Here is a 15,333-nt window from a genome sequence, read left to right as displayed (position 1 = left end):
TGGAGGTGTAGAAAAATATCCCTGCAGATTTCTTTGACAAACTGAAAGCAAGTCTCCTGAAAAGAATGTGATAAAGGCAAAGGGTGGACACACTAAATACTAAAAAAAGGATTCTGTGTATTTTTATTTGTGAAATTTAGGTTTTCTAGGTTTTTCTGACACTGAAAAATTAAACAGACTAAGGGATTGTCACTAACTTTTTCACATTACTGTATAACATGGACCTATAAGGTAGACCTCATGAAGTGGTCACTGAGAGGAACTACAAAGTTAGGGTTTCTAATAAAGCAGATGCTGTGCATTGAAAGTGCATTCTATTAGTCACCTGTAGTTCCTAGCAGTAGTACTCAGACATTTTAAGGGTGATTGCAAAACAGAGAGAGAGAAAATGTTGCAGGATGTTCTGAATGAAGGTATTTATCAACTGCAGTTCCCTTAACCGACATTCCATGCTCAAGTGTGTAGGGAGTATGACGATACCACTTAAAGACCCTGCGGAATGGAATGCAGCTTGAGTGCATGTTTAGTGTCCAGTCTGAGTAACTCCACATTACATCTCACCTTCCTCTCTCACACTCTCTCTTCCTGTATCATTCGATTACTTACATCCGTCTGCACATGCTCAAAAAACTAGCACACATGCTCCTGCCTCTCTCTCTCTCTCTCTCCCTCTCTCTCTGAGTGGTTCCAAAGGCAGTAAACATCAGAAACAGAACATGTGGCTGTCACACACTTTAATCTGAATGGCTAGCTAATATCCACTTGTGGAATACACACACGAATATGTACAGAGTCACGATGACTCATGCGGTATTTCCTAAAAAGTAAGTTAATGTTAAATGAGAACAGTTCCTTGTGGAGTAAATGAGTTAAACTAGTAATTGCAAAGTCAAGTAACATCAAATCTGATTTAATATTTGATTAAAAACAGGATTGATCTCCTTTGAAGAAAAATGTTCTTGGAGAAACACTACAACCAGCCACAGATGTTTTTTTTTTAAAGTGAGGACATATCAGCAGGGAGATAACACTTTATTGGGCAGCTAATGGACTTTTGCAAAAGAAAGTTAACTACAATGGTGTTTGTCAGTGTGTAAACTTGTTACATTCAGCCAGCACCAAAATGAGCACTTATTGGCATATGGCTTGTTTTTTTTAACTACAGTATCCAAGTGAAGTGATTATTTTTTAAGGCCAAGGAAGATAGATTTTTTATTAATAAATAATAATTATTTCTTAAATGTCTTGTTTGTCACAATCAGAAAAGAGGTATAATTTTGTTTTCAGTAATGGAATTTTTTAAATAATACTCAGCCCTACACTGCACTCACTCACTTAAACATGCACCAAATACAGTTGTATTCAAAAGTTTGGGTGCCCCTGGTAAAGCTACATGTCTTGTTAATTTTGTGAGTGCAAATAAACTAAACTAGCACTAGCGAAAAATTGTGTGTTCTCTGTAGAGGATATATTCATTTATATTCATTTAGAAAACCAAAAAAGCATGTAATATGACCAGGGGTGTTCAAACTTTTGCACACGACTGTATATACTACCAAAACATGCACACAAACATGCATGTTTGCACACACACATTTAATCTCTCTCCTGGCAGTAATGCCAAAAGGATTTGACATGGATTACGGAGTATTAAATTCTTGGATTATCCAATCAAATTTCATTCTGCCCCTCTCAGCCTATGTGCAATCACCGGACTGTACCATCTCTCAGCAGCAGTGGGGGGAGCCTCAGTAGAGGAATACTGCGTTAGTGTTGGCTGTCGCTTTCATGTTCCATTTCCATACCCACAGGACACAAAGGACCGGCCTATAAATAACAACATCCCTCAGCCCACAGCCTGCCTCACACACACAACACACACACTGTCACACACACAGAGTGTTTGGAAGGTATGAATGCACCCATAATAACGCAAACAAAACATGCTCACAGACACTCTTTCCTTACTTCCACCTGCCACCTCACACACCACATTAGTCACTCATCACATAATGCATGTTACCTAGCAACCTGGCATCTCTTACTCACACTGTATCTTAGCAACTATGTCCTATAGACTCAATCCATATCCGCCCATCCCCCACTCCTCTCCTCCTCTTTATGTTTGAAACCCACCCTAAACCTCTCATCTCTTTATAATGAAAGTGCAAATGGCTTAGCACACACTGCTGAACGTCCCACCGCTTACAGAGTGAATTATGTAAAATACAAATAGGCTGAATCATATATTCACAGACGAAATTATTCTAAATGGTCCTGAAGTCATTATAAAAGCATTGTATTCGACACTTCCTGATTCAGGATCAGTCCCTCCATCCATAATTTTATTCAGTTGGATATTCATTAGTGAACACACAAAGCATCTGCCTAATATATCTATTTGTAATATACACAGCTGTAGTGTTCTGTGGTAGCTGGCAATATATGCCAATACAATGTGGATTGTGTTAGAGCATGGTAGAGTATGAACACAAAGACCCCAGGAGGTGCTCCTGCCCTTTTGCCCTCAGACTGCACTGTTGGTTGGTGTGTATTTTTTATTACCACTGCTATTGTTTAACCCCTTAAAATACCAGGCTTATTACATACCAATGCTTATTATTCAGGAACTACAGGGACTTCAGTGCAATTCTTAGTTTATAGAAGTGTGTAATAAAATTCTGGGCCTGCCAGTGGGCCCTGGCCAGTTAAGGGGTTAAGATCAATTTCTGAGAGGTACAGTTAACTCAGTCTCGCCCTGGGAATTAAGATAGTGGATCGACTTGCTTCACCACTCTTGAACCATCTCTAGATTTCGCCTCAGTTAACTGACCTGTCACGGACACCACAGTGTTGTAAATCCCGCCAATAAAACACAGATGTCTCTTTAAGAAAACTAATAGCTTGCTAATAGCTTGCTAAATCATGTTTGTCGTAAACCAAAACGATCTTGAGACAGTTCTAACACACATATGGCTAGCTGTTAGATAGTCAGCTAACACTATATTTACTGTCATGTGAAACATAATTATACTGTTTAGGTTAAGAGTGTCTGCTGTATGCTGTAAATTCATTTAAATTTAATTCACAGGTTGCTCTTTTTTCTTCTTGAGCCCTGGCCCCCTTAATTGTCTGTGCATGGGCCTGAGTATAGCAGAGTCTGGATGGATTATGCTAGAGTATGGTTGGTTCATGATCAAGTATGAAAAAAAAGAACAATACGAGTAAAAAAGATCAGCATTTTTCACTAGTATCAACTACTAGTGCTGAGTTCCTTATAGAACAGCAATGGAACATCTTAGTGGATCCAACATTTATCAGCATTGAGACTGGCGCTTGTTAGGCTCTATTCTTCTCTTTTTGGAGTCTATTTAGTCTAAAATAAAATGTTAAATCTCCAAAGTGTGCAACAACAAACTAAGATATCACCATATAGACTCCATAACAATGTACATTAAATGTATATTTCTGTAAGCAGAGAGAAACATAGCAATTACTCCACTAATCATGGGGTGAAATCATCATGGAAACATCAGCTGTCATGAATATAAATGTCACACTGACAGGTCACCAAATGCCATGACCAACAATATAAAGGATTATGGTAAAGCAATTAATGACAAAACATGCTGGTGGATTAGAGATAACAAATGGATTATAGTATTATAGCATCATATGGCAAATTAATTTAGAAAACTACATGTTGTACTTAAGTATGGTGGGGTATTATAGAGATTTTTTTCTCTTTTTCTTCACTTTATTCATTCCTATTATAACCTTCTTTCTTTCAGAACCTCTTTCCTGCCTCTTACATCACCTTCCCTCTGCTCCACTGTCTGTCTCTTGGCCCATCTCTATCTCTCTTTCTCTCCCAGATGTCTTTGCTTAGCTTGATACCCCATAAAATTTCTTTCAGCTCCGCTCTATACTCTCCCTCCCTCTATCTCACCCGCTGGTTACGTTCATCATAATCTAGTGAGCTGCGTACTAGAATTTGTAAGCACCGTAGCACCACATGCTGTGTTGTCAGCAATCCTGTAGCACACCATTTTAAAAATAGGGGTCATTGATTTGTAAATTTTTTGATAGACCATAGAACAAGTGGCTATGGAACATAAAGGAGACAGTGACAAACAATGTAAATCCAGGGAAACATTTTGCATTTACCATCTAGATACATCATCTCCAAAGGGACTATACCTTGAAATAGACGATACAATGTTCTTTTGAAAGCAGTATGTTGAATTGTCTTGCCCTTGTGAATATTAATGCTGAAATGCAACTTTTGAGTCTTTACCCTCTGCCTGTGCTTAGGCCACTAGATGGGCCAGATGAGGAGATGAGCCTTTCTCTAATTAGGAGACCATACCTGTTTTTTTTTTTTATTTGAGAGCTTTTTAAAATACTATCCTTTTGTGCTGTTTTTGAATAGTTGGTATTGCATTCATTAGAATATCTGTCCCACCATCCTAAACATGGTAAAACAATCCAGGCACTGATTTCTTTCCATTTCAATACTAAATACCACTGTGGTTTGAAGAGTGGTCAGTGAAGCAGGATGCTTTAAATATACACTTTATATACTTTTCAGCATTGAAGCTGAATTTAATCCCTTATCGAGCCATGGTCCAAAGTTTTATTGCACATTGCTATAACCTAAGACAAGCTCCATTAGTTCCGATTGAAATCTCTGTAGTTAATGAAAATTAAGCCTTATTATGTAATAAGCCTGGAATGTTAAGGGATCATTTTTATGGAAGGCTTTCTGATTTATAAACAGAGAAAGTGCTCAAGGCCAGAGTTGATAAAGTACAGAGCAACAGCTAATAAACAACTAAACCCATAACCGCCTTCACCACACACCTGAAGGTGAGAGAGAAAGAGAGAGAGAGAGATAGAGAGAGAGAGAGAGAGAGAGAGAGAGAGAGAGAGAGAGAGAGAGAGAGAGAGAGAGAGAATTGTTCTGAGTACTGTTGACCACATGGATCAGTAAATTAGCCCACAAATGCACTGTAGTGGAGAAGAGTTCACCAGAGGGGCATCACACATCACACAGCCAGAGCATACAGTGCACACACACACACACACACACACACACACACACACACACACACGCACACACACGCACACACACACACACACACTCTCTCTCACCCTTTCTGTTTTCTTCTCACTTAGTTTGATGCTCCTGTTCTGTCCGTCTATCTGCTCTCACACTTTATGTTATCAGTTCACCACAGAGACCCTCAACTCCCACCTCCATTACCACACACACACAGCACTCTGATGAGCCTCTCACACTCTCACTGACCAATACACTTTACACACCACTTAACCCAGCATCATTTAACCAAGGATCTATGAGAGAGAGGATGGAGAGAAAAAGAGAAAGAAGAGTAGATAAAAAGAAGAAGTGTATTGATAGATAGATAGATAGAGAGGGGATGGATAATAAGAAAGAGTGATGGAGAGAAAGTAGAGGATAGAGAGAAGGGAGGATAGGGCAGGAGGGAAGATAGATAGAGCTGGACAGGCAAACAGAGAGGGTAGATGGAGAGTGAGAGCGAGAAAGCGAGAGAGAGAGAGAGAGAGAGAGAGAGAGAGAGAGAGAGACTCAGCAGTATCAGGTCTGTTGTTTACTTGTCTGCACTCATTTTTGAGTTGCTTGTTTTTCCCCCTTGTTCTCTCAGCTGAAATTAAACCCAGTGCCCCAGTGATGCGCAGAGAACACCATCTGTTCATTTTTCTCCTCGTCTATCCTGATCTGTCTCTCTCTCTCTCACCTACACACGTAGTCTGTGTATACTTTAAAACCCACGGTTTTGTAAAAATATTTTTCTTTACATCAGTTTTGTGTTATAATCTCAGTGAATCTTTATGATTAAACCTTTCAGATACTCAGTTACTCCAAAACAGCTTTTCAACTCCATTGAGACGTTGACCTAGTTTACAAATACAGCCAATACAAACATCTCAGTCATTTTAAATGTTGGTTTTTTTTTGTTCAAACTAGGAATTCTGGTGATCTGTTATTTTTTTCATACTATGCACTTGCTCTTCTGAAATGCTCACTGTGTCATTCTCCTGGTGCGCATCCCTACTGGCAAAATAGAGCATTGAAAAATGGAGAAAAAGACTTACAAAACAGAGTATCAAAATTTAAAACTGCATCATCAGAGAGAGACCCTCTCTCCTGAGGGTCTTTCGTTTGCTGTCTTTCTTGGAAACCACAGACAAATATCAAAACAAGGCATCTGGGTGCATCCTGTGTATTATTGTATTGTTTATACCTCAGATGCACCGTTTTAGAAGATCACAGCTTTGCACACGGACATGCTAGTAGGCAATCTTTTGTTTTGACATGAAATATGTATATTGTTGTCACTGATGGGAGGCACCGAGACAAGATGTAGGCACAAGATTTTTTTAAAACAAATACTACAATGAACAAAGGAAACACAAAGTAAAACACACAAAACAACACAGAGTGACAGACATCGAAATGGACAGAAGACCAGACAAATGAACATGGAAACATGAAGGTGACTTATACACAAGACAAGCCTAGAAACATCTGGGAAAAAGGGGAAACAAACCACACAGAGGTAGAAACAATATGACATAGGTGAGACAATAACAAGTATGTGGGACAGGTAGGCAATACATCGGTATAAGATGAAGCCATCCCTGATTATTATATTTGCAAAAATAAAAAAAAATAAATAAAAAAGCATATTAATCAACAATAAATCCTATTTATCAATAAGTAACTACTATATATTATTCATTAACTACTAATATATAACTAATGTGTAAGCTGAAAGTGAGGAACTGTGTACCCAACAGCATAATAAAATAACTGATTCACAAGGTTGAACAAACAATGTATTTTGAGGAAAGAAAAGGAGGGTAACAGAAGATGAGAGGAAGGATGAATGGTAGTAAGGAAACAGAGGAGACTGAGAGAAAAAAAGGAGAACAGGAGACAGAGAGAAGAATAGAGAGGAGTGCCAGAATGATCTAAGAAAGGTCAAACTAGTGGCATGCCTGTAACAGGATTAATTATTGCTTTAACACCCTTCTTCACCATGCTCACTATTTCATACTCTGATAACTACAACACTACACACAACCTACTGATTCACTGACTGCACCTCTTATAACTACACACTACAGATAACTATAACGCTACACACAACCTACTGATTCACTGACTGCACCTCTTATAACTACACTCTACAGATAACTATAACACCACACACAACCTACTGATTTACTGACTCCTCTTATAACTACACTCTACTGATAACTATAACACCACACACAACAACCTACTGATTTACTGACTCCTCCTCTTATAACTGCACTCTACAGATAACTATAACACCACACACAACAACCTACTGATTCACTGACTCCATCTCTTATAACTGCACACTACAGATAACTATAACACCACACACAACAACCTACTGATTTACTGACTCCTCTTATAACTGCACACTACAGATAACTATAACACTACACACAACAACCTACTGATTCACTGACTCCATCTCTTATAACTACACTGTATAGATAACTATAACACCACACACAACCTACTAATTCACTGACTCCACCTCTTATAACTACACTCTGCATATAACTATTACACTACACACAACCTACTTTGTGGTTACTATCCTTTACCACTATATGTAATGTAGGTAAACCTTTGCACATATATTAAATCTTCTTTTAATCATATATAGCCTATTTTGATTCTGGGAATTCTGGGATTATTTTTACAGGAATGTACTGTAAATTACACAGTAAACTGTTAAGAATGGATATCAGCTTCCACAATTTATATCAAAATACAATAATATACTGTAACATTACAGTTATTGTTTATACCCCATTTCTATGGCTGACAAAAAAATAAAACAACCACTTCTGATGTGAATAGTGCTGCTGATTTTCTGGTTGCTATTTACAGAATACATCAAAGACCATCTTATGTCAAATTTCTATGGAGAACCTCTGGTTTACTGCAACACAAGGCTTGCCACAATGCCAGAATGAGCCAGATCTTGCACTCGCACATACAAAACCAGTGTAATGTAACAACCACATGCACACTCACACACACAAACACACATACACAGGCACAGAGCAGAGAGAGCTTGAATGTCAAGTGACCCAGGCCTTGCTGTGTAAATGGCAACCACACACACACACACACACACAGGACTCACCCCTGGCAGTGTCTTTTGCTCATGCAGAGCCGTCTGGGCTTTGAGGGCTGATTCCCGTGCACAGTATGTCAGAAAGGCACATCCTAAAAGATGGAAAAAGAGAGAAAGAAATTATATTCACTGATAAATAATAATAATAATAATAATAATAATAATAATAATTGAAATTCTTTTCAGTGGCAGCTTTAGTCACCATAAGTTCTCACTGCTAGAAGCAAAGTCCAATCAACAACAGCATAGCAGTTACACCACAGCTCACTACTACAGTTACATTACTATAACTCAGTATTAGTTATGGCAAAGCTCACAGCTCATTGTTACAGTTAAAACACAGCTTATTATTACACTTATACTACACCTTAGAATTAAAATTTACACCACAGTTATGCTAGCACTCACTATTAGTTCAATAACTAGTTACTTAGTTCAATAGCTCAATACTATAATCATCTCATTTACCTGATAGCTAACTATAATAGTTACACCACAGCCCAATATTGTAGTTACTTCCTAACTGTTTATTACATATACATCAGTTTGTTATTACAGTTACAACAGAACTCACTAAAACAATTACACTAAAGCTTACTGAAACAATTACAGTACAGTTCACTAATACAATTACACTATAGCTCACTGAAACAATTACAGTACAGTTCACTAAAACAATTACATTAGAGCTCACTAATACACTTACACTACAGTTCACTAAAACAATTACATTAGAGCTCACTAATACACTTACACTACAGTTCACTAAAACAATTACAATACAGCTCACTAATACACTTACAGAACATTTCACTAAAACAATTACATTAGAGCTCACTAACACAATTACACTACAGTTCACTAGAACAATTACACTACGGCTTACTGAAACAATTACAATACAGCTCACTAATACAATCACACTACAGTTCACTAGAACAATTACATTACAGCTCATTAATACACTCACACTACAGCTCACCGAAACAGTTACACTACAGCTCACTAATACATTTACCCTACAGTACACTAAAACAATTACATTACAGCTCATTAATACACTCACACTACAGCTCACTAATATGCTTACCCTACAGTACACTAAAACAATTACACTACAGCTCACTAAATGATTTAGACTACAGCTCACTAAAACAATTACACTGCAGCTCACTGAAACCATTACAGTACAGTTCACTAAAAGGATTACACTATAGCTCACTAATACACTTAGACTAGTTCACTAAAACAATTATATTACAGCTCACTAATACACTTACACTACAGTTCACTTAAACAATTACACTACAGCTCACTAATACAATTACACTACAGTTCACTAGAACAATTATATTACAGCTCACTAATACACTTACACTACAGTTCACTGAAACAATTACATTATAGCTCACTAAAAGAATTACACTACAATTCACTAAAAGAATTACGCAACAGTTCACTAATACACTTAAACTACAGTTCATTAAAACAATTATATTACAGCTCACCAATACACTTGCACTACAGCTCATTAATACACTTACACTACAGTTTACTAAAACAATTACACTACAGCTCGCTAATACACTTACACTACATCTCACTAATACACTTACACTGCAGTTCACTAAAACAATTACATTACATTACATCTCACTAATACACTCACACTACAGTTCACTGAAACAATTACAATACATCTCACTAATACACTCACACTACAGTTCACTGAAACAATTACAATACAGCTCACTAATACACTTACACTGCAGTTCACTGAAACAATTATATTAAAGCTCATTATTACAGTCACATGATAGCTCAATATTACAGACTCTACAGCTTATTATTATATATGCATCACAGTTCATTATTAAAATTAAATCACAACTCATTGTTACAGCTACACTGTTGCAGCTTACTACTAACTAACTAGCAGTTAGTACTATTACTATATGTACTATTACACTACAGCTCATTATTACAGTTATATGTCAGTTTACTATTACAGTTACGCCACACTTCATTGTCAGTTGCACCAAAATGAGACATAGATTTTCAAAACACATAGAAAATGCATATTGTGATGGATATTTTAAATGTTTTTTTAAGTCTGTATATTGCTACATATTTTTTTACAACTAACAGTAGTGAGAAAGCACACACACACACACACACACACACACACACACACACACACACACACACACACCACACACCCCACACACACACACAAAAGGCAGGAAGCTTTTTGAAAGGCTTTATCTCCATTATAATGATGGTGTGTAAAACTCAGAGCTTGCGGTCTTTATTTAGCCAACACTAACACAGCAATCCCTCACGGAGACTAGTTGTGTGTGTGTGTGAGAGAGAGAGAGAGAGTTTTGAGATGTCCTATAAATGGATGAGTAGCTATTCACTGACCTGTTTCACAGAACACACTTAACCATAGCCACCTGCAGTTCCCCTCCACCCCAGTTCTGGATCACTATGACCAGAAGAGAACAGAGGACAATGGCCTCCCTTATGGTCCTTTACATGGGTAGAGGTTTGCAGAAGAAACCATCTACATGCTCTGAACAACAATCTCAGCAGTGGAAACCCAAGACTTTGACGTGGGGCAAGCCACCACGTAAACATAGGTCTCCCTCAGTGGCCCTGGATGCCGTAATTATCAGCGCCTCTTGTGTACCTCAATCTGGGACACTTGACTTAATGTAGCAACACAGCGACCCAGGAACACCAACTTTCTCACATGTAACTAGTTATAAACACTCACATCAAAAGAACAAAACTATAATCCAAAGGTTCCACCTCTCTTGTTGTCCTTCCCTGTTTTGTTGCTTAGCTCCACCACCAAGCTGCCCCTGCTCTGTCTACTCTCCTCCCTAGTCCTGCCTTCCAGTCAGTGTTCCCCAGCCATGTCCAGTTAGTCTCTGCTTCTGTTTGAAATAGCCTACTACATATAGTTTGCATATTGATTGTGCCCAAAAGTACTTAGTAAAATCCATGCAGTGTTTCTATAGTGTGCCAAAGATACTCAGATGACATAATAAAGCTCTGGTCAAATATTCCAATATGCAGTTAGAGCTATCTTCATGATAAACAGCATCCCATAATTCAACAAGGAAATTTCATGAGAACGTAACCATGGACATGGTCAGGTGACCCTGTTGTACAGAACATGGTACATTATGATAATTGTTACATACTCTTTACTGTACTGTATGCCCTTTGAGGAGTAGCATGCAGTACACGGAACTGCTTCAATATGTAGTATACAGTACACAGTATGCTATTTCGAACACAGTGTCTATGTATACGTAGCTCTTGTGTTTCTTGTCTCTTTGTAAGGTATTGTGTGTGATTGTGTGTTTGCCTCATTGCTCCAACCTTTATCTTGTCAACAAGCAGTTCTTTTGCTTGTTAGCTAGTTAGTCTTGTTCTTTGGTTTTAGTTTATTTCATATCTTTCTTGTGTGTTTCTTGGTTTTCTTTGTATAGCCTTTCGCTTACTCCTAGTGCTTTGTTTTGATTCTAACAAAATACTGGTGCTTACATCCACCACCTCCTGCCTCATCAGTGTGACAAAACAAAACCATCATTTTGAAGTTAAGCACATTGAAACTGACAATAAGGAAACGTCTTAGCATGTCTTACTGTAAAAACAATGGCCTGGGAGCACCAAATTTCGCTCACTTATTATTGGCCATAAACCCTGTCTTATGCCAAAAAGATGAGCTACAGTGCAGAAAGATTTGGTGTTCCTAGGTCATTGTTTTAGCACATTAAGCTTTTTCATGTTAAGAGTTTTAGCACGTCCCCTCGTTCTGCCCAGATAAGCTTCAAAGTCTCCATACCTTTATGCATGCCAGTGTATTTGTCCTTGATCACTGTCAGCTCATAGATTTTCCCGAATTGCTCGAAGATGGGCTTGAGGTCCTTCTCCTCCAGATTCCGTGGGATCTGCCCAATGAAGAGCTTTATCGCGTCGGCCTCCTTCATTGGGACGGTGGAGAGAACAGTGCCCAAACACACCAGGACACCAGCGGGGGCAGGAGTGAAGGATGCGTCTCTGTGGAAAATGTGAATTAAAAATGTGAATTTATTATGTCCACAAAATATGACTGAAATATGTGTAAAGTGGCTAGAAAAACATTCCTACATGCAGAGAAATCTGCTGAAACAATAGAACAAAGGCACGCACTTTTGCCAATGATAACAACAATTATGCAAATGATATTACGCCATTAAAAGGCAGTCATGACATCTATCATGCCTCGGTTTGCCATAACATAATAATGACATTTTCTCATGATTACCTGACTACTGTGTTTCCGTGGAGCTGGCTGTAAGAGACACAGAGAGAATCACACGTTTATTCAGATCCAGAGGGGATGCGCTTCCTTTGTTTAACCCGCGCAGGGAGCAGAGCGGCTGGAGCCTCTGGAGGAGGAGGAGGAGGAGGAGTGCTTTTGTCTGCCTTGGTTAACGTAACAGTAGCATGCACACAACACACACACACACACACACACACACACACACACACACACACATATATACACACATATACACACATACAAGCTGTGCGTGTGTGCATGACATACACACACACATTCACACATACATACATCATATATAAATATGCAGGCTACGTACACACAAAGAATGGGTCTGTCTGTGTGTGTGTAGTCTGTATATGTGTAGATTTATTTATATATATATATAATCTACATGTATTAGCATTACATAGAAATGTAACATACATATTAGGTCTAAATCTATCACCTAAACATTCTATTCCTCAGAGCGCACACACATACACACACACACAAATATATATATATATATACATATATGTGTGTGTGTATGTGTGTGTATATATATACAGATACTGATATGATTTTGATCGTGTATCTCTAAATGTATTTGTGTAGACACACTAGATACATACAACCTGTATATACATGCTAGACGTATACAGCCTTCACAAACACTCAGACACATACACAGACCACACACACACACACTACACATATACATACACGATTTAGATGATGTTAATAAAATCGTACCAGTTACTTCTGTTGGATTGAGGTGATTCCTCTCGAGCTCCCGATCTCCTCTCTCGATGTAAACTATGTTTTCTCTCTCCCTCTCTCTCTCTCCTCTGATCTAAACCAGTCCTAACCCTACCAAACAGGGCCAGCTGATCGGCAGTCCTCTATCTTCAGTCTTACAGGTCGGTTGGTGTGGCGGTTCGGTCTGTTCTCATCCCTCCGGCCCGCTTCACCTCCTCCAGCGCTGTGATCAGAACCGCCTCTGCTGCGATTCTCAGCTCACTGATCACTTTCAGTCTAAAAACGCAGCCAAAGTCACGCAGGCAATGATTTCCCTGCTTTTAGTACGGTTTTCTCCTCCACGTCCTCCCGCCTCTCTGTCGCTCTCTGTCCCTCCTCTCTCTTTCTCTTTCTTCAGCTGTTGACAGGATCGTGATGTAGCCCGCAGGGATCGTCAACAACTTACGGTGTCAAATACCACTAAAACATACAGACCTTTTATCTCATTTACTTCTGCTTTTACTACGGGGGCTTTTTGTCAGTTCATGTCCGTCAGTGCTGGAGAGCTGGGCCTCTAGAGAGGAAACTGCATTGCCATTTCGGTCTTTAGTGCTGATTCGGGGCACTTTTCGTTTTTAACGCCTGTTTTCAATTGGCTGATGGTGCCTGACATTCACAGAACCTCCCATTGTTCTCGCCGCGAGCTCTGGCCGTGGTGCTGAAGATCACACGCACACACATACGCACGCGCACAAAAGCGCGCGCGCACACGCACACACACGGAAATATATACGGTTAGGTGAAGGAGTAACTACACCTCATGAAAAGTGTAGATTTTTCAACCTATTCAGGGATACAGATATCAGGTTTTCAAACACTGTTAATAGAACAAGATTATATAATTTACATTTAACATTTTTGTCATCCTTTATATCATTAAAATAAACAGTGTTATGCGGAAAAAGTAAGTACATCCCTGCATATATCACTACTTCAGGTGTGTCAAATTGAAATCAGGTACACCCAATCAGGTGCTAAAGATTAATAAATATCTTAGAGGAGCCTTAGAGGAGTCTAATTTAAACCTCAGATATCTGGTCTGGTTTGCTGCTCGTCATTAGAGTGTTTGGTATCATCATGCCTAGATCAAAAGAGCTCTCTGAGGCCTTCAGGAAGGAGCTGTGGATGTCTATGAGTCTGAAGAGGGCTTTCAGAAAATACCCAAAATGTTAGAAATCAATCCTTCCACTGTCTGGAAGATCATCTACAAGTGGAGAAGATTTAAACCACTGCTCTAAGTCTCTAAGAACCCCAAAATTTCATCACAGGATCTACAGGTGGCTCTTGCCACTGTTGTAAAAGTGGATGCATCTACCATTAGAAAAAAAACTGCACAAATTTGACTTCATTGGAGGTGCACCAGGAGGAAGTCTTTGCTGTCTAAAAAGAACATCAGGGCAAGATTAAAGTTTGCTAATAAACATCTAGGCAAGGACCAGACTTCTGGGACAATGTGGTCTGGACAGACGAGTCAACGTTAGAGTTGTTTGGCCACAGTACCAGAGGCATGTTTGGCAAAAACCAAAGACAGTATTTGATCAGAAGAACCTTGTACAAACTGTAAAGTCTTGTGGTGGACATGTTTTGGTTTGGGGCCACTCTGCTGTCTCAGGGCCTGGCTAACTTCCAATCATATAATCGACCATGAATTCTCTTTCATAACAGGGGAGTGCTTGAGGAGAAAGTGAGATCATCTGTAAAAATTGTTGAAGTTGAAGACGTGGACCGTCCAACAGCATAATGATCCCAAAAATACAAGTAAATCCACCAAGAAAAGGCTCAAAAGGAAGAAATGGAAAGTTATGGAATGGCCTACTCAAAGCCCAGATCTGAATCCCACTGTAATGCTGAGGGAGGGATTTGAAATGGATTGTACATGAAAGAAACCCCTCAAACATTGCATGGTTGAAAGAATTCTGCATGGAGGAGTGGGCAAAATTTTCTTTAAGTAGATTCCAGAAACCGGTAGACAGTTATAGGAAA

At 38.9% G+C, this 15,333-nt stretch overlaps 1 protein-coding gene across 7 annotated transcripts in view; it reads right to left on the bottom strand.

The window, feature by feature from the left end:
- The window catches only part of celf3b (cugbp, Elav-like family member 3b), a 25,440-nt gene extending 11,678 nt beyond the window's left edge, over window positions 1-13,762 (bottom strand). For 5 of the 7 annotated variants that reach the window (XR_005008239.1, XM_036588482.1, XM_036588466.1 and 2 more), the window contains exons 1-4: window positions 13,306-13,762; window positions 12,553-12,676; window positions 12,091-12,305; window positions 8,241-8,323 (exon numbers count right to left, since the gene is read on the bottom strand). Coding sequence is in view for 6 of the 7 variants with exons in the window: in XM_036588482.1 (XP_036444375.1) it covers window positions 8,241-8,323; window positions 12,091-12,235 (228 nt within the window). In the remaining variant the exon portion in view is untranslated. The remainder of the gene's footprint in view (window positions 1-8,240; window positions 8,324-12,090; window positions 12,306-12,552; window positions 12,677-13,305) is intronic. The other 2 variants (XM_036588500.1, XM_036588516.1) reach the window with 2 other exon arrangements.
- Between the last annotated feature and the right edge of the window lie 1,571 nt (window positions 13,763-15,333).

This window comes from Colossoma macropomum, unplaced genomic scaffold (genome assembly GCF_904425465.1).
Source record: "Colossoma macropomum unplaced genomic scaffold, Colossoma_macropomum, whole genome shotgun sequence".
NCBI lineage: Eukaryota > Metazoa > Chordata > Actinopteri > Characiformes > Serrasalmidae > Colossoma > Colossoma macropomum.
The sequence above is the reverse complement of the archived record's forward strand: the minus strand, read 5'-3'. Positions and strand labels throughout refer to the sequence as shown.